The 21,896-nt window shown below is 32.5% G+C and overlaps 1 protein-coding gene across 9 annotated transcripts in view; it reads right to left on the bottom strand.

The window, feature by feature from the left end:
• The window catches only part of OXR1 (oxidation resistance 1), a 479,036-nt gene that overhangs the window by 40,726 nt on the left and 416,414 nt on the right, over positions 1-21,896 (bottom strand). For all 9 annotated transcript variants that reach the window (XM_017528983.1, XM_017528986.2, XM_037738704.1 and 6 more), the window contains 3 exons: positions 15,039-15,188; positions 6,910-7,094; positions 2,604-3,370 (listed from right to left, as the gene is read on the bottom strand). In XM_017528983.1, the coding sequence (XP_017384472.1) occupies positions 2,604-3,370; positions 6,910-7,094; positions 15,039-15,188 (1,102 nt within the window). The remainder of the gene's footprint in view (positions 1-2,603; positions 3,371-6,909; positions 7,095-15,038; positions 15,189-21,896) is intronic.

Genomic DNA, 21,896 nt, shown 5'->3' with positions numbered 1-21,896 from the left:
CTGTCACCAGGGCTGGAGTGCAATGGTGCAATCTCGGCTCACTGCAACCTCTGCCTCCTGGATTCATGTGATTCTCCTGCCTCAGCCTCCTGACTAGCTGGGATTATAGATGCACACCACCACACCCAGCTAATTTTTTTGTATTTTTGGTACAGACAGCGTTTCACTATGTTGGCCAGATTGGTCTCGAACTTCTGACCTCAACATCCACCCCCCCCTCAGTCTCCAAAAGTGCTGGGATTACAGGTGTGGGCCACTGCACCCGGCCTTCAGGTGATTTTTATAAATTTTCTAGAATCTTCCTATGTTTGCCAAATGTTCTTTACTGAACATGCACTAGTTTTGAATTAAAAAATAAGTATTACAGAAGAAAAATATTCAATCTTTTATAGAACTTACTTCAAGTATTTACATATATATATATTGAGTCAGAGTCTCGCTCTGTCACCCAGGCTAGAATGCAATGGCACGATCTCGGCTCACTGCAACCTCCACCTCACAGGTTCAATTGATTATCCTGCCTCAGCCTCCCAAGTACACACACCACCACAACCAGCTAATTTTTTGTATTTTTAGTAGACATGGGGTTCCACCATGCTAGGCAGGATGGTCTTGATTTCCTGACCTCGTGATCTGCCTGCCTCGGCCTCCCAAAGTGCCGGAATTACAGGAGTGAGCCACTGTGCCTGGCCATGAATTATTTTAATACCTACTGAGCACAACCCTTAGGTTTTCAGGGTATCTCAATAGGATGATGAAAAGAAAATTTGTATTTTAAAAAGAGCCAAATCTTGTGCACTGCTGTGGGGAAGGTAAAATGGTGCAGCCACTATGGAAAACAGTAAGGTGATTCCACAAGAAATTAAACATAGAGTTACCACATGATCCAGAATTCCACTTCTGAGTATATACTAAAAATAATAATAATAATAATAAAATAAATATATATATATATATATATATATATATACGTGTGTGTGTGTATACATATTCAAAGGGATTCAGACATATTTGTACACTAATGTTTGATGAAGCATTATTTACAATAGCCAAAAGGTTGAAAGAACCCAAATGTCTATCAACAAATGAAAAGACAAAATGTATACATATTCGATAGAATATTATTCAGCCATAAAAAGAACAGAAAAGTCTGACACATACTATAAAATAAACTTTGAAGGCATTATGCCAAGTGAAATAAGTCAAACATTAATGGACAAATATTGTATGACTCCACTCACATGAAGTATTTAGAGTAGTTAAATTCAGAAACAGAAAGTAGAATGTTGGTTGTCAAGAGCTATGAGGAAGGGAGAAAAGCAAGTTATTGGTTTTTGAAGGTTTTTTTGTTTGAGACAAGATCTTACTCTGTTGCTCGGGCTAGAGTACAATGGCCTAATCATGGCTCACAGCAGCCTCAACCACCTGGGCTCAATCAATTCTCCCATCTCAGTCTCCTGAGTAATTGGGCCTACAGGTGTGCACCACCATATCTGATTAATTTTTGTAATTTTTTTTTTGTAGAAACAGGGTTTTACCATGGTGTCCAAGCTGTTCTCTAACTCCTGGGTTCAAGCAATCTGCCTGCCTCAGCCTCCCAAAATGATAGGATTACAGGCATGAGCCACCATGCCTAGCCAACTTATTGTTTAACGGGTATAGAGTTTCAGTTTTGGAAGATGGAAAAAGCTCTGGAAATGAACAGTAGTGATTGTTTGCATAACAAGGTGAATGTACTAATGCCACTGAATATTAGATATAAAAATGGTTCAAATAATAGATTTGTTATATGTTACCACAATTTAAAAAAGTTAAATGGTAAATTTTATTTTACATATATTACAGCAAAACAAAAATCTTTGAATTTAAAAAATGAAAGAAAAGTTCATACGAAAATTGGATTATTCTGAGACTAACATTCTAATAGAATTAATATTAGAAATGTTAGCTAAGTTACTTGAGTTGGACCCCATTTAACCCATAATGTATTAACAGAAGTGCAGTATATTAGAAATGAAAGACAATTAGTATAATTTTCAGAAGTAAACAGTAGCAGAAAACTGAAAGATAAAATAGTGTTTTCATTTATCCTGAGTGCAGGTTTTTAAAGGAAAATAATCAGATGATGATGAAACTTCTCGATATGTAGAAAAATTCTATAAATACATTTTTATGTTTTAACTGCATTTTTAATAAAAGATGGGATTATGACTTTGGCAATTAAAATGTTGTATATAAAAAAAGACATTTTTAATGGTAACATACCAAAAACTTTTTAAGAGAAAATGGAGTGATCAAAGGTATTATACAGCTTGTGTGCACTTTCAAGAAGTAAATTGTTTAACGATAGAATGTAGTGAGCCAAGAATGTTTTAACACGGTGGGTAGCAATCATGCTCATTATGTGTACGATCCACCTGTAAGATAAGAAAAGACAGTAGGCACTGGAGGCTGTATATACTTGTCCCCAGAGGATCACCAGTCAAGCACCACTCGATTATCCTTCAGGCTGGCCTAAGGTACACCAGCTTTTATGTTACTGAGGAAAGAGAGAGACACCATACAATCAGATGAACTAACTTTATTTACTCCATAACACTTACTTTCTATGTGTCCATCAGCAGATGTAATTTTGTGCTTAGCTTCTTTTTGTGACACTTGTTGAATATTTTCCCTTTGCTGTTTAGTTTGTTGCATAGTATGGGTTTTCCAGAGTTTGCGTAGCTCTTCTACCTCTGTCTCTGAGTCCCGATTTTGCTCCTTTCCTTGTTTTCCTTTGTTAACAGTTTGCTTTTGTTTAAATTCTGCTGTTTCCCCACAAGGCATATTTTCTTTTTTATTCTCTTCTTGGTGTAGAGAATTCTCATGAAGAAAAAAATCCTGGTCTGAATTACCTTTTATACTTGGGCTGTCTTCTTTAGGGCCTGATACTCCTTGAAAGTTATCTGCAACCTGATCTCCTTTCTTAATGGCCATTTCAAGATTATTTAAATCAGTTTTATGAGATAAAGTCCCAACTTCATTTGTAGAATGTTCAGTATCAGATCTTAAGTGACCAGGAGTACTAGTCAATTCTGATTTGTCTGTCAGACTTTCTACTTCAGTCTGATTGACAGTTTGCACAGATTCTGATGACGCACCAGAAGATTTATCTTGTCGCAGTTCATCTGAAGAGACAAGCTCCTCTCGTATAGGGGAAAGTTCTGATTCTGTGAATACATCTTCAGAAAGAGATTCCTCAGTGCTCCTAGGAGCAGTGCTGGCACTATCATTACCTGCATCTCGGATTCTTGAGTCTATTTCCTCAGTATTACTTCCTGTCATTTTCTTTGAATGGCAGAAGTCCCTTCCTGATAGCTGATCTATTTCTCTGCCATTAAACAAAATAAAAAATAATTAGACTTTTAAAATTGTCATATTTTCTTTTCCACACACTGAACACTGAATTAACATCACTAAAAATACCTTTTAACTAAAGGGTGTAGCAAGTATCTCCATTGAATATAAAAAATCTGATTTACTCATATATGACCAAATAAGTAAGTTTATAGACCAAGTAATTCTATAAATCAATTAATTATGTCAAACTTTTACATCAATTGTTTAACATTTGGGAAATATCAAAGTAAGATTTCCTTGCAAGTAATCTGCTTGAAGTGAACTTGATGACGTAAGTTCTGGGTAAAGCTAAAATTCTAAACTAAAATTTACTCATTGATGGAATATGGAAAATAAACAGGTCAATTTTTAATTAAAACTTTAAGTCTCCCAATAAAGTAAAAATACGTTGATTTCCATATACACACACACACATACACAAATGCAGTGCTTATTTACATTCAAATAAAGTTTAAAATATATGGCTCAAATGTAAGGCTTAAAGCCAATCTGAATAGAACTTAAGCAAAAGTTTTAGAGAAAATCTCCAGGCTAACAACTATACTCTTTAACACCTCTAAACTTATTCAGGTAAAAAGTTTAGAAATTAGACAAATGAATGGTTCATAACTTGGTCTAGACTTTCATGTTTAATGACATTTGTATATGTAAACACTAATGTTCAAAAGTTAAGTTTTAAAAAGAGGGAGTGTAAACCCCTATACCATGAATATAAGTTGGTAATTTAAAATGATGGTTACATGAAGTTTGTGATAAATAAAATTATATGAATTCTTAATGAAAAAAGTATTAATATTTATACATATGTAGTTTGAGAACCATGTAAAATATGCTGAATAGAAAAGACTGGAAAGTAAGACAACACAAAAACAATTGGCTATCTTTGAATGGTAAAGCTGGGTAACTCTTTTTCTCTTGTTCTGGTTTTTGGTATTTTCCAATTTTTCTGTAATAAGTGTGCATAATTTCTATAACTGGGATGGATAATTTTTAAAAAGTATTAATTAGTTTAAGCCAATATCTCTGCTGCATTTGTATCTGATTCACCTTAAGAAACACAAGAATCTAGTTTGTTATTAAATATGCAATAGTGTCATCTACTGGTGATGCACTCAAACTGCATCTACAGGGTGTTAGAACAGGGCCAGTTTTGAGAAATTTTATCTGTCCACTTAAAAAATTAGAAGACCCTTAGGTAAGAGATAAATATAACAACAGTGACAGGATATATATTTAGGTAAGTGTCATGCCCTTCGGACTTAGTATGCTGAAAGGCTAAACATTTATGCCAGTGATGCTACTACTGTTGAATGTTAATTCCAGACTAATACCTTGGAAATCAATCTCCCAAGGAGCATAAGACAGAAGAAAACCAATCAAATCTTATACCTCATTTTTGCCATACATGACATTACTCTGTAAAACCACTGGTTTTATTTATCTGACTTGGTGCCAAATACTGTTTTTAATCAATCCATAAGGCAGAATTTAAAGATATTTCTTTTTAAAGAAATAATATTTCTTTTAGAATTTCTTTAAAGAATTCAAAGACTTTTTTTTTTAAGAAATATCTTTAAATGGTTGTATCAAATCCTGGAGATACTTTCCAGATGACAGTGAATAATAAAACAGTGATTTGAAAGGGAAGAGCTCTACAGCATCCTTGTAGAATAGTTATGGATTGTTCAGAATAAGAGAATCCCAAAGTACCACATTGCAAATGGAAAAGGCTAGGTGCCGTGGATCAAGCCTGTAATCCTAGCACTTTGGGAGTCCAAGGCAGGTGGATCACTTGGGGTCAGGACTTCGAGACCAGTCTCACCAACATGGTGAAACCCCATCTCTACTAAAATACAAAAATTAGCTGCACATTGTTCAGAATAAGAGAATCCCAAAGTACCATATCACAAATGGAAAAGGACAACAAGACCAGGTGCCCTGGCTCACACCTGTAATCCCAGTACTTTGGGAGGCCAAGGCCAGCATTATCAGTTGAGGTCAGAGTTCGAGACCAGCCTGGCCAACATGGTGAAACCTGTCTCTACTAAAAATACAAAAATTAGCCAGATATGATGGCGGGTGCCTTCATTCCCAGCTACTGAAAAGGTTAAGGCAGGAGAACTGCTTGAACCCAGGAGGCAGAGGCTGCAGATTGTGCTACTACATTTCAGCCTGGGTGGAAGAATGAGACTCCATCGAAGGGAAGAAGGGAAAAAGGGAAGGGAGAGAGAAAGAGAAAAAGAAAGAAAAGGAGGACAACAGAAAGACAATCTCACCAATGACTCTCTCTCTTTTTCCATATGTATATTTATATAAAGCTTCCTTCTTCCTTGAATCTAATCCTTTACTCTTTTACCTTTGTCTCATTCCACTATCCACCCCCAATAATCCTTATTTGCTGAAACTGGCCTTGGATGATGACCCACAAATATAACAAATGTAACTAATACAGAGGGTAATAACACCTTATAGGAATTATCTGCAGCTCTAAAGATTAGTCTACCAAGTCAAAATAATATCTGTTGGGTGGAAGGTACAGTGGAGAGTTTTTGAGTAAAGGATTTTATTCTGTCACAGATGTTCTACCAATTCATTTAGTCTTCCTCAGAAACAAAAATAACGTGTTCCCTTTTTCCTTTGTAAGTTGCTCTGCCCCACAAGGGTTAATTTTAAAACAGCTATCATTCAGTCGGGCTAATACAGGGATATAAATATCAGTATCAGTTAAAGATAATTTAAAAATGTTTACTAGTCATGTATGAAGGAATGAGGAGGTTATTTCCTAGTATATCATTTTCTTCCTTGGTACTTCTACTTCCCTTCTTTGTATACCTATCTTTTATCATTTTCTCCTTTTAATTCTCATTCCTCCTTTTCTTTCTGGACATTACTTTGGACAAGCATATTACTTTTAAAAGCTGTGTCCAAACTGTAGTCTCACAGCAATCTCAACATATCACACAAATCCCCTGACCAGTATATTCTAAAGTTAACTCTTTATATTTGAGCAAGTTGTAGGTTATCTTCCCTGTACTTTATACTGTATATTATACTAGGAGAGAACAGTGCAAACACAGAAATCAACAAATTTTTTAAAGAGCTGTCTTGCCCACAGCAATGTCAGGTCTTTGCTCATGTGGCCTCTCCAAAATCCCACCTCTTCAGTCACTTCACTATCTCGACAGTGACTACTCACTGGGATAATTTAGAAGTCTGGAAGCTGTGTCTGAATAAAACAGGCTGGTAAACACTGAATTAAATGGGCACTATAGGTTACTTTTCAAATACCTGGTTCTCTGACCACATATACAAATACAAATCTAAGATAATTCCTAACTGTCCCAGGTGTAAATTAAGAATAATCTTTTCAGTAATGCACCTATTTTTGTTTCATTATTGACAAAATAAAAGGCAGCTATAAGAAAACTAATAAAAATAGTTAAGGTATTAGACAAGCATCAACTATCTAGATACAATAAAGTTGCAAAGGAATATAAATACCACTCTTACATGGGTAAGGATTCCTTTATTTTGCTATCCAAAATTTCTTTGTACATTGCAGCTGACATCACCTCTTCCATTGGACACATGATGCCATATTCCTCACAGCCATTCTCTTGAACCAAAGGGTCAGTTTTATGTGGATCAAACATTATATTATTTGGTGTAACTAGCAGCACACCACTGACTGTGCCCTAAGATGAAAAAAGAAAGTAACATTTAATCCTCAAGGTTGAAATTTCAAAAACTGTCTATTTTTACTAATTTTCTTCTGATGTTAGGCCATATATAAAAATAGTACACTCAGGAACTTTGGCATTCTCATGAAAGCATTTTTATTAAAACCCAAGTTTTCCCAGTAAATCATCTTCTTTAGGAGAGGTAGAATATTATATTCCCCCAAAGACAATCAAGTAAGAAAACAAAATTTTCAAACTGAGTAAAATACTGAGTTATCTCATATCAGAAAGATAACTTCAGTAAGGTAAGAAGGGACTATAAAGTCGTGCAAGGCATGCACCATGTTTTATGTTAATTTGCGTACTGCTTTACTGTGTTATTCCCTCACTGCAAGTACCAAATACAGTGCCATGTATACAGTGCAGACTCAAAACTAGTATGTTTGTTGATGATCCAATCCATTATATTATTTTAAAAAATATATCTTTTAAACATCTCTTTAAAAAATCTGTTTCCACTTGACTTGGCTACTACCTAGATTTGTGACCTTGGGTAAGGAGTCTCTGGGCTTATTTCTTCATCTGTAAAATTAGGTAGATTACATGATATCTAAAGCATACAGTATATACACTTTTAACTTCAAATGAAAACTATGACATTTAAATATATTTATATAAATAGTGATATAGGGCAGGCACAGTGGCTCAAGCCAGTAATTCCAGCACTCTGGGAGGCTGAGGTGGATGGATCACTTAAGGCCAGGAGTTCCAGAACAGCCTGGCCAACATGGTGAATGAAACTCCATATTTACTAAAAAACACAAATTAGCTGGGCGTGGTGGCATCCGCCTGTAATCCCAGCTACTTGGGAGGCTTAGGCATGTGAATTGCTTGAACTCAGGAGGCAGATGTTGCAGTGAGCCGAGATCAGACCACTGTACTCCAGCCTGGGTAAGAGAGTAAGAATTTATCTAAAAGAAAAATTAAATAAATAAATAAATAAATAAATAAATGGTGATACAAATCGGCAAAGTTCAACCTTCTTATTTTATAAATGAGCCAACTAGGGTCCACAGGCAGCTGATCATAATAATAGCAATATTTATTGAATACTTATATGTATCATGCTTTTTATGCATATTGCTTATTTGATCTTCACAATCATAGCTCTGAGATGCGTAAAACCATTTTCGTTTTACAGATAGAGAAGGTAATTTTGAGAAACATCTGTAAACTTGCCCTAAAAAGCCAGGATTTGAAGTCCAGGTAGTTCATGCTTTATGCTATATATTATCCCTCTGTATCCATGTCACAAACTATAATCACCCCAAGGGCACAACATTCCTTAATTTCATTTTCAAATTTCCAGTCCACTATATATCCTGTAAATGTAAAAATGAAGAACCAGAAAGAATTTTAAAAATAAACTAAATAGCTTCTTATCCAAAGGGAAAGAAAAACTCCAATCCTGATTGATTTGGCATCACACCCTCCTCTCAAGTCCATATTAAGCTCTGTGAATTTATCTGGTTTAAGAATATAAAAATTAAGTTATGGCCTATATTGCCTTTAAAATGATCAAATAAAAAGTAAATATACTAAAAATGGTCATCCAATCACAAGTGAAAAAAAGCTACTTCAGATGTTCAATATCATATACAGTAAATGCATGCAATATTGAAGAGAAGAGTATATATGTGTGTGCAGTTTCTTGAGGGAGAACGAATCAATACAAAACTCTAAATAGCACCTTTTTTAGTTGAGGACATGGACCACATAAATAAGGAGTAACTTTATATAAATCACAGCCTGTTTTTCTTTCAATTAATATTTTAATGAGATCCATACACATCAATTTGTATTCCTGGGTCACGTACCAACTCAAGTCAATGAGAGATGGTAAAGTATATAGTAGAGAACATTTACATTGTCAGGGACAATCCAAGATGTAGATAAACAGAAATAGAGTACACGCGATGTAAAAAACAAACAAACAAACAAAAATTTAAGGTTTCTAATCTTTCATAACTTCCTCTCTCATCTTTTGTAAACTTATTTAAAAAACAAAAACAACAAACAATCAGCTAGAAATAAAAAAAAAAAATCAAACTCTAAATTCTCTGAAAGACTTCAGGTTACTAATTCCATAAATTTCACATTTGCATTAGTTTTAACTGATTATCTGGTTCACTAGCATAGTATTACATTTTGTCTTTTAGAAAGATTTTCACAAAGTCAGTGATAACTAGCTATGTATGACAGAAAAGCCCCAGTACAATGATAATGCTTTTAATTCTCAATATACATAACATTACAATCTTGGTACTATACAAGTCATTTGAAAAGCATCTCAAAATCATGCTTCTACTTTTTGGATTAGAAAGGGTTTGAAGCCCTATCCACTAGACTGATGAATCTGCTAATGTTACTTTCCAGGAATGTCCCTTATGTGCTATTATTGAAAAGACACACTGACATATTCTTCAAGTTTCTTTCCCTCTGCTACAAAATCAAAGTTCCCATACAGCTGGGGCTTTCTGAGGTAATCTGTCAGATGGCATTTTCCATAAACCAAAAGTTGGCCAAGAGAAACATTTCTTCAAAAAAAATTCATGAAAATGTTTTGAAAAAGTAAATTCTCAAATTCATTTGACCAAGCTGAAAATTGTAACTCATGCTAAAGCACTCCCTTCTCATTATTTTTAAAATGTTTCATAATTCCTACATATTATCAGCCTTATATTAAGACTATTATGAGCAAGATGTTTTCAATTAAAGTATCTACTTAATCCACATGACCTTCAGAAACTTTAAGCATAGATTATCCTTTTGTATTAACAACTTCCATTTCCTTATGTGCAATTACCTGACTAATCTTCTAAGGAGAAATTATTTCTATTAGAAAATAAAGTTAAAAAAAGAAAATAAAGTCTATCTGCAAAAGAAAAATTACTTCAATTACAATATTTCTGTAAATACTAACAGATAAAATTACTATAATCTGGGAATCCCCCCTAGCAAAGACAAAAGCATGTACTGATATTTTTTCAGTCTTAAATTCACAATAACTTAACCATTATAGTTATTGTTGAAAAGTTTTCATAATTGTTACATAAATAGCCTTTACTACAATCACTTGTACAAAGATGAAAAAAGAAAAGACTTCCATGAAAAAAGCACCACTTCCTGCTTATTTCCTTCTGTGCAGCAAAATACATAGAGCCAGCCTACAACAAGGGATTATGTTCCAAAAACATTAGGCTGCAGATCATTCCTAATCCTGTCAATAACCTTATTTCTGCTTTAATCCTTAAATAAAATTTTTATCCAGATATCAAATGAACTTCTGCTTCTAGCCAAGAACTAATGCTGCCTAAAACTACAATAAACACACACACACACACACACGTGAGTGAAATAACTGTTTTCAGATACTGGAATGCTAGGCAGTGATATCTGTATAAAGGGAAAAACAAATATGATCAGCCTTTTGATTACCCAAGCATACTGAGTGGATAAAGTTTTCAGTCCACAGGCAGAGGAAAAAAAGGCAAAACAAATGAACAACCCAGAAATGAGCACTGTTCAGTGAGAAAGCTTTAGAGGTCTAAAAAGCATTCCCTTCAAGCTTTGAACTGAGCACTGATTACCACCTACATGTATAGCAGCTATCCAAGGATAAGAGAGTACTTGAAAGGAGCAGAAGTAACAGTACTCAGTGTCCATAGAGCAAGAACAGTTCATGTTCTCACTAAACATTAGAGCAAAAAAAATCTTGTATTTACAAAGCCTCAGAATACTTACAAGTGTATTGTCTTAGTAAGGGGAAAAATTAGCTACAGACTAAAGGCCACTCTGGTCCTGTCTAACAAAACTTACAAAGAAGCCATTACCAAGTGATCATCAAAGGAAAAAAGGCCATGATAGGGATCAAGAAATAACTGTATCCCAGAAAAAAAGTGCAAGAATATATGTAGGAATACAAAAATATTCAGTATCCAGTTACACAAAATTCATGATGTCTGGTAGCCAATCAAAAATTACCAGGCATGTAAAGAAAAAGAAAAAAATGAACTGCATTAAAGAGAAACATCAATGAACACAAACAGACCCAGAAGCAACTGCGATGAAAGAATTGATACAAAAAAATTAAAATGATTATTAAAACCACAGTCAACAATATAGAAGAAAGATTGTACACAGTAAGTATGGATAAGGAAAATATAAGAGACCCAGTATGAACTTACAGGGAGAAAAACTGCAATGTGTGAGATGATATATGCTGGATAGGATTAACAGCAGATTAGCCATTGCAGAAAAAAAAATAGTGAATTTAAAGAGAAGCAATTAAAATTATCCAAAATGAAAAAAGAGGGAAAAAAAATGGAGTATGAGGGAGCTGTGAGACACAACGTCAAGCAGCCTAAAATATGCAGAATTGGAATTCCCAAAGAAGAGGAAAGAGAGGATGGAAGACAAAACATATTTGAAGAAATCTGGCCAAATATTTTCCAAATTTGATATGAACTATAAACCTAATGAACCAAGCTAAATGAACCCCAAGGAAAACAAATAGAAAAAATATACCAAGGCACATCCTAATAAAATTGCTCAAAATCAGTGATAAATATAACATCATAAGTGCAACCAAAGAAAGACACATATTTTAACAGTACAGCAAACATAAAAATAATGTAAAATCTCACTTCAGAAAAATGCAAGCCAGAAAACAGTGGAGTAACATCTTTGAAGTTCTGAAAAGAAAGAAAACCCATCAACTGAAAATTCTACCTAGTGAAAATATCTTTCAAAAATGAAGAGGATATATGGGTAGAAAATTAGCATATAAGAAGATGCTCAATATAATATGTCACTAGGGAATTTCTAACAGAGTGAGTTACGACTACTACAGATCTATTAGAATGGCTGAAATCTAAAACACTGAAAACATCAAATGTTAGTGGTAGCTGTGGAATAGGGATTCCCATTGCTTATTGGATACAAAATAACACAGGCTCTTTAGAAGAGAGTTCATCAGTTTCTTAAAAGATAACAACGGTCTTCACATACCATCCAGCAATCATGATCCTTGATATTTACCCGAATGAGGTGAAACCTTACCACACAAAACCTGCACATGAATGTTTAGAGTAGCTTTATTTATAAGTGCCAAAACTTAAGAGTGATCAAGAGGTCCTTTAGTAGGGGAATGGATAAACTACAGTATGTCCACTCAATTGAATATTATTCAGTAATTTAGTAAAAAGAAATAAGGTGTCAAGCTGCAAAAGATATGGAGGAACCTTAAACACATATTTCTAAGTCAAAGAGGCCAATATGAATTCACACAATCATACTCTATGATTCCAACTATATAACACTCTATAAAAAGGCTATAGAGACAATAAGAAGACCATTAGTTACCAGGAGTTCAGGGAAAGAAAAGGAAGGAGGAATGAAAAGATGATGCATAGAGAATTTTTAGACCAATGGAACTAATCTGATAATACTGTAATAATCAGTAAATGTTATTATACATTTGTTAAAGCCCACAGAATATACAACATGAGAGAATCTTACATATAAACCATAGGCTTTCCTTACTGGTTCATCAATTCAAACAAATATAGCACACAAAAGTAAGATGTTAATAAGGGAAACTGGGGAAAGGCAGAGAGTGTAAATATGAATTCTATTTTCTGCTCAATTTTTCTGTCCACTTAAAACTGTTCTAAAAATGAAAGTATATTAATTTAAAAATATTCAATGGACCAAAAAGGGATAAAATGGCATAAAATTAAAAAGTTAGGGATCCTTTTTTATAAATAATTTTGCAAATATACATAAACATGATAGTAACATTTAATAAAATAAGAAAAAATAAAGGCTTTTTCAAAGCAAATAAACACTGAAAGAATTTATCACTAGCTGACCTACACTGTAAGAAATTTAGAAGTCCTTAAATAAAAGGAAAAATGATACAAATGGAAATCTGGATCTATAAAAAAGGAATGACAAGTGTAGGGAATAAGTAAGTAGATAAATACAATAGACTTTACCTTTATTTTAAAAATGATTTTAAATTAACTTTTTAAAGCAAAAATAACAATTTATTGTGGTGTTTATAACATGTAGAAACAGAAAGTGTTACCATAAGAACACAAGGGCTGGAAGCGGGAAATAAAAGTATACTGTTATAAGGTGTGTGAACTATATGGAAAGTGGCATATATAAAATCATGCTACTTAAACTGAGAATGTGACATATTAAAGATACATATTATAAACTCTAAACAGACATTAATATAAGAATGTTACAGCCAATAAGCCAACAAAGGAGAAAAAAACTGTTTTTAAAATCTCAATGTGAAAGAAAGCAGAAAGAACAAACAAAAAACTAATAGCAAGATGGTGGATTCAAACCTAACCATATCAGTAATCATACTAAATTAATGGCAGAGATTATCTAAAGAAGCAAGATCTAACTATATGCTAATGACAAGAAACTCACTTTCTAAAGACAGGCTATGAATAGAAGAATGGAAAAAGATAAACCATGTTAACACTTATCAAAAGGAAGCTAAATTAACTATTTATTAGTATCCATCGAAGTAGATTTCATAGCAAAGAATATTACCAAGAATAAAGAACATCTTTCATAATAACAATTAATCAAGGCAACATAAGAATCTTAAACATTTTTAAACCTAATAATGTTTTCAAAATACATTAAAAAACTGATAGAACTTAAAGGCAAAAATAGACAAATCAACAATAATAATGAGATAGTTCAAAATTCTTCTGTCAATAACTGATAGAACAGACAGAAAATCAGAAATACAGGACAACACTATCACTCAACTTGATTTGACATTTTGTGGAATATTCCACCCAACAACAGCACCCAACGATATCACATTCTTTTAAAATGCACACATTACATTTATTAAACATATCATAGTCTAGACCATAAAACAAGTCTAAATAAATTAGGCTTTCAAATAGTAGTATGTCCTCTGATCATACAGAATCAAATTAGAAATTGGTAAAAGAAAGCTATCTAGAAAAATGAAACATTCTCAAACAGGTCAAAAAAGAAACCAAGAGAAAATATTTTGAAGTGAATGAAAATGAAAATACAACATATCTAGATATTGGGATGCATCTGAAACAATATTTAAGGGGAAATGCATACCAATAAATGCTTATATGTATTTCTAATACTCATAAATTTATGAATTAGGCCTATAGAGAAATAGTTCTCATTTTTGACTTCTAAAGGCAGTTATCATGTTATACACATTTTTTTGAGCAAAGCCTGGAGTTTATTTTCCAACTCTGTTTGTTTACTGTATTTATATTCCCTTTTCAGATTAAAAGTTTTTGCTTAGAAAAGCAGCAAAGTGCAGTAGATAAAGTAGATTCTGACAAGGTTTGAATTCTGGCCATTATAGAGAGATCTTGGACCTATTAACCTTTCCTGTTTTGTTTTTCCCTGTGGAAAGGAAATACTACTGCTTATTTCATAGGATTGTTTTGAGTTGATAAAATAATGAAGACACCCTCAAATAGTTTCCAGCATATAGTAGGTACTCAATAAATACTAGTTATCTTCTTATTTGTGTGTCATACTAAGTATGCAGAAGTTCACACTCCACACAGTACCCAGTAGAGGTCATTTTATTCATGCTTTTGAAATGCCCTACCAACAGCAAATTAGCTGTGCCCTACTCTAGTCAATTTACTTATATCCCATTACCTTTTACAATTACAATAGATCACCAGACTCTAAGTTATAAACAGCATCCATACTAACCCAAAATAATAATATCCCCAATACCTTTTTTTAGTATTCAAGCATTTGCTAACATTGATCACTTAAAATATAACTGCAAAACTATCATATGTCAGTAATAACTGAAGCATGATTGAAGGTTTTCTCTAAAGTGTCATTCTTTACCTTGCCACTGGTAATATATTTGCAATTAATTTTAAGAAATTTCTCAGTAAATGCTTCCTCCTCCTCAGAAGTTGAAGATACAACTCGTGCAGGTCGAATACCAGTGAAAGTAGATGAGGGAGTTGTTTCTTTTGGATGGACATCAGGATTCTTTTTTTAAAAAGAAAGGAAAGAAAAGTAGAAAACAAAATAAAAATGATCACATTATTAAAAAGTCAAATGAATAGCTTTCCCCAATAAGTGTTGTTCCATCTCACCACATTCTGGAAATCAGCCCAAAATATTATTACGTAAAAATTATAGAAAAAAAGTGGCACTATTTTCATATTTAATAAAGATCACAAACACAGGTTAAACTTACATTTACAGTGTTTTTTGATAGAGAGATAGATACATATATCTACCTGTATATTTTAAAAAGTAATCATCTGGAGAACACTGAATACTACGTCTTGTACCCTCACCCAACACATACACACATGTGCACACACAATCAGATGCTCTGAATTAAACCATTGGTTTTGATAAGACCATGTAATATAACATCCATCAGGTAGTGGGAACAGAAAAAAATGTTGAAAGCTTGCCTTTAGTACCTAAGTATACAGAACACATTCACTGGAAGAGCCTTTTAAATCTCAAGCTATAGTTGATAAATCCCATTCCACTAGATCACAAGCTTCTTAACTGTTTTTGGTGCCACTGACCATTTTTGTAGTGAAGTCTATGAACTAGCTTTTCGGAATGTTTTGGAATGATCAAAACAAAATACAGAATTATGAGAAAAAACAAATTGAAACAACAAAGTATCAAAATATTTTTAAAAAAACAAACTAGAGCTATAGTTTTATATATATATAATTATATATATTTATGCTTCTTTATTAATACATTAAATAACACAAGGTTTAGTGGTGACTCTGGACTCTGATCATTTTAAGTTTGAATGTAAATTGTAATGTAATGGCCATGTGCAACATTTTGTATTCTCCATAACAATTCTAAGGTGATCTGAAAATATCTGTAAGTCCTACTGAGGACAAAGTCACAGGTATGCCAGGTATACCTGAAAAGAGTTATCAAACCTGAACAAAACATTTTCTCTCCTAATAAATGGATATAATTCCTTCAACCCATATAAGGGCAGAATTTTTACACCTCCTTTCATACATCCACGTAAAACGTGGGCTAAATCCCTAGCACTTGGGCAGATACTTAACAAGTATTAGTTGAAGGACAGACAAATGAAAAATACTGCAAAACAATAGTATTTGATATAATTCCATTGTTTTAAAAAACCTAAAATGGAATGAGATTTTAAGTTTCATGACACTGTTCAATCATTAATATCTATTAACAAAATTTTCTTCAGTCTTTTTGTTTTCAAATACAAATTAACTTTGTATTCATCTTGTTGTCTTTGGTAGTTATTATATCTAACGAGAGTTTTATATCATATATAAATTCAGTTAGTACAAATAAGCATGTGATATTAATAAAAATCTCAATGATATTTATGAATACTTGTTATTTCTAAGTGTGTTATATGGACACTCATTTAATTTTTAAATCACTCATATGAAGTATTTAATCACTCATATGAAGTATTTTTTAATGAAAATTATGCTTAGCCAAGTTTGATAACTTGCCAAATAAGAAAATAAGATGCAAATCTATGTTATCGACATATGAACTAGTGAGCTTAACTTAAGCTATCAACAAGTTTTGTTATTGCTCAATTACCCCAAAATTGAGTTAACAATATTATTATATAGCAGGTAACCACATTACACACACAAATATATATACTTATATATATACTATATCTCTTGTACCCTCACCCAACACATACACACATATGCACACTCAGATGCTCTTAAATTTTTTTAAAAAATGAAAAGCAGAAAACAAAAAAATGAACACATTATTAAAAAGTCAAATGAATATATATATTCATATAAAAACATATTTTAATAGGGAGGTAGATACACATATCTGTCTATAAATTTAAATATGAACATAGTGGATGTGATGTGATTTATGTGTTATTTACACATTTGCTTGGTATTTATATTCATAGTTTTATTATAATATACAAGCTTACATTTAATATTATACGGTAAGGTATGTATAGCACAAGTTGTATATTATTATATTAAAATTTAAGCCTAAAAGCATTCAAGTTAAAATTGTTTTATATATATATATATACACACACACACACACACACACACACACACACCACACAGACACAGTCAAATGCTTTCCTTAAATGAAGATATGCCTTGTTGAACAATATATCCTCTGAGGTTACCTAAAAGTCTCAACTCAGTATCTATAGCAATACCAATTTGTCAATATAATCCTTTTAAAAAGAATACGAGATTAGCAATTGCTCAAAGCAAAGCATAAAAAGATGATTACTTTTAAAATGATCTAAATTGTTCTGAGGAATTACCAGACCTCACTGTAACTTACATAAATGTACATTATTCAAAGTATTAGTATCCCTATGTAGATGGTTTTGAGTGCTATTCATAAACTGTGATTCTTAACGCAGTGGTGTTACAGCTTATCTGAGGGCTTTCTGATGCTTCTCTGTAGAATTTTGTTTTAACCACCAGAGAAGGTCCTTAAAAATACAAAAATATAAACATCTTTATCTGTCTGTCTAGCCTCATTATTGCTCAACCCAAGTGTTCAAATGTGAAAAAGCAAAGCACTGCTAGGGTAAATGATTTATAAAAAGTTTAATCATCACTTGGAGTTATCTTTTTTTGCCTATATTATATGATTTATATTATTATAAATCATTATCATAAATGAATTAACAAATCTAAACTGTCCAGTTCCCCTCTTGCCTTGGCTTTATGTATGGTATTTTTGCCCTTTTGTGGTTGAAAATTTGTAGAAGGCAGGTGGATGTCAAAGGAAGACTGAGGAGGAAAAATCACACAGGCACAGAAATACCAACATTTGTATTTACTTCATGCAACATATATATAATATATCCTTTAAAGAAAACTTCTACTTTTAAACTTCTGCTTTTATATATTTTTTTCTCCAATCCAATGTATATGATGATGGCCATTTACTGTCTATAAATTATGTTTAATCATCTCTCAGAATTCATTTAAATTCTACTTCTTGGGAACAAGAACTTAAGATTGTTTAAAATCAAATACGGAATAAAATAATAAAATTAAAATATCAGTGTAAAAATACAATGCATTTGTAAAGAACACCATTACTGTTACATTGGGGGTTTTGAATTTGGCTCTGAGGTTTTTAGCAACCAGGTTAAAAGCAAAGCAGGATTAAATTTTAATTCTATTTATGGAAATAGTGCACCCAACTGTAATCTAAGGAAAAAAAAAAAACCCTCTCACCCAGTAATTCACCCATTTCTTATGATGTCAAAAATACAGGCGTTCTTCTATACAAAGTATTTGTTTCCTAAAACCTTCACAAACACTAAGTCCTATTATAAAGTTCATTTTTTCAGATACTAACCATAAAATGTTGTTCTGAGGATATAAGACCAAGGCATAATTATAGCATAACCTGTTAAAAAGTACATATTAAAAAACAATTCCTAAGTTATTTAAAATTAGTTTAAAATCATCGAAGCAAAATTATATGTAATAATATGAACATGGTATATATGATTTGTGTTATTTACATATTTACATAGTGTTTATATTTATAATTTTATTATAATATATAAGCTTACATTTAATATTATATGATAAGGTATATATAGCACAGTTATATGTATTTATATTAAAATTTAAGTCTCAAAGCATTAAAGTTAAAATTGTAATTTAGGAAAAATTAAAATTTATATATTCTATAAAACAGATAAAACATGTTTTATATATATTTTATGTGATAGATATTAGTGCTTTTAAGTTTAAATATATATATACTCAATATATGCACAGAGAGACAGAGAGAAAAGAGAGGTATGTTTTTGAATTGTTTAAGGATGTCATATGTGAGAACAATTCCTGAAGCACAGGAAATATTTAACCTTTTTAAACTACTTTGATATTCCTAACTAAAATTGTTTTAATTTCTTGCATGTCTGCTACTACTTGTAATTAATGTCTATTTTCAGGTACACAGGCATACAACTTCAAGGTGCCAACTAATTATGTGACTATCATGATTAAAAGAGAAGTTTTTTAAAACAAGTTTTCACAACATTTTACAAATATTCACAAGATCCCCAAAACTCTATGAGAAATTAACTTCACCCTCTGACATATTTATAAGTGAAGAAAATGCACTAAACGTCTCTAAACAAATCTTACTTGACTAGAGTTAGAAAGTCTTCTAAATTTCCCCTTTTCTTCAAAGATAAAAAATATAAAATTCTTTAATATAAAGAAAATTCTATAATATAAATTCTAAACTTCTAATTTTATGAGGCAATGTTAGGGGTTGACTGTCTCCCCCAAAATGATATGCTAAAGTCCTAATCTCCAGTATCTCAGAATGTGACCTTATTTGAAAATAGGATTTTTCAGATGTAATTATTAATTTAAGCTAAGGTCATACATGAGTAGGGTGGGCCCTTAATCTGAGTGGTTTCCTTACATAAAGAAGAGACCACCATGTAAAGCATACATACAGGAAAAAGATGGCCATGTCACAAGCAAGGCAGAAAGTGATGATATATTTACAAGATAAGGAATACCAATGATATCTGGCAAACACCAGCTAGAAGAGACAAGAAACGATTCTCCCCTACAGGTTTCAAATGGAGCATGGTCGTACCAACAGTCTGATTTCAGACTTCCAGCCTCCAGAGCTGTATGATAATAAATTTCTGTTGTTGTAACCCAACCAGTTTGTCACCCTTTGTTATACTAAGAGAATACTAAGAAACTAACATAGGCAATTAATAATTTTTAAGTTAACGGTAGAACAAGATATCAATCTTAAATATTTTGAATAGAGGAGAAAAAGGAAATGCATGGCTTTTATTCACCTTTTCATCCTTTTAAACATTTCTAATTTATCTCCTATATTTTTATTTTTGCTTTGGCCAAGCAAAAATTTCATGCATTACTTCCACATGGTTTACTATAAACTTTCTAGTTCCTACAAACTGTGACACATATATTTTAATTGTCTCAGTTACAGAGTACCTGCACTTGCTGGTAGTCATCATTTCATTACTTAGGCAATACAAAAAGTAGTTAAGAACACAACACGGAATCTGAACCTTGACTGCCAGGTTTTGAATCTCAGTTCTACCACTTATTAACCATGTGGCCCTGTGTAAATTACTCATTCTTCTCTCTATGCCTTACTTTCCTCATTTCTAAAATACAGACTGTGATTATTGTACCTACCTCATGGGGTTATTTAAAAATTAAAGTTACAAAGTAAAGTGTTATTTTAAAGATTAATTAAAATTATAAAATGAAGAGAGTAAATACATAGTAAGCACTCTTTAAGTAAAAAAAAAAAAAAAAAAAAAAGCTACTGTAGCAGTATAATCACAGCCTATCCTTAAAAAAGATATAATATGTCTACATTCTATTACTATTTTATATTTTTTCCTCTTTCCTCCTTTAGGACTTCCTGGGCCTTCCCCAGAATCTCTTAATAGTATTTTTTTCAAAATTATATTGTCTTATAACCATGTGTATTCAATTGTTATTAATAAATATTCTACTTTTAACATACTTTAGACTGATTATTCTATTGTGAAGTGTTTTATCTTACAGAGAATATATCTACATATCCCACCCTTCAATAGAGTATATTAATATAAATATAAGTGCTTTAAAACAATTTGTTTTCTATATTATTTATTTTAAAATTCTTTCCCTGAACTTCATCCTAAATATATCACATTAGCAATTTTAACCTAAAATGGCATTAGCATAATGGGTCAACTTAAGGGACAAAGGAGAAAAACCAAAGGAATACAAAACAAAAGCAGGATTCTATATTTATTTTAAAAATGAGAGATTTAAAGAATCTTAGGAATATGATAGTGCAAAGTGGTAGCTATTACTATACACACTTTTTTAATGATTAAATATTGCTTAACTCTTTGGGCCCAATTATTTATTGAGCAAAAGCAGCGTTTTTGAGTTATCATTTTCCGGCTACAAAGTAGTAATAAAAAATATGGGCTCTGAAACAAGCCTGTCTGCGTTAGAATCCTAGCTCAGCTATTAGCTGAGTGACCTTAAACACAAAATAGTTAACTTCTCTTCCTCAGTTTCCTCCCCTATAAAATGGATATAGTTATTGGTCAGGTACTAGAAAAAACAGACGGCACATCAACATGAGCTTTTTTTTTTTTGAAACAGAGCCTTGCTCTGTAGCCCAGGTTGAAGGGCAGTGGCACAGCTCACTGCAAACCCCGCCTCCTGGGTTCAAGTGATTCTCCCACCTTAGTCTCCTGAGTAGCTGGAATTACAGGCGCCCACCACCACCACACCTGACTAATTTTCATATTTTTAGTTGAGGCAGAGTTTCACCATGTTGGCCAGGATAGTCTTGAACTCTGACCTCAAGTGGTCTGCCTGTCTCAACCTCCCAAAGTGCTGGGATTACCGGTGTAAGACACCATGCCTGGTGGAAACTGAGTTAAGAGGATTTAATTATGAAACTATTTACAAAGGTACATATGATGTACAAAAGCCTAGGGTGAATAATAACAGAAGACTTATTGTCACCTCTATACCTAAAGAGTTAAGAGGAGAAACAGATGTCTAAATTTAGAGAAGGCTCAATGGAAAGGGCTGACAAAAGATGCGACAAGATGCTGAAGAATGTGTTCACTCTGGGGTAACCTTGTAGGGGAATAAATAATCCCCCATCTTATTCTCT

The sequence above is a fragment of the Cebus imitator genome, unplaced genomic scaffold, assembly GCF_001604975.1.
Source record: "Cebus imitator isolate Cc_AM_T3 unplaced genomic scaffold, Cebus_imitator-1.0 Scaffold56, whole genome shotgun sequence".
NCBI classification, from domain to species: Eukaryota; Metazoa; Chordata; class Mammalia; order Primates; family Cebidae; genus Cebus; species Cebus imitator.
The sequence above is the reverse complement of the archived record's forward strand: the minus strand, read 5'-3'. Positions and strand labels throughout refer to the sequence as shown.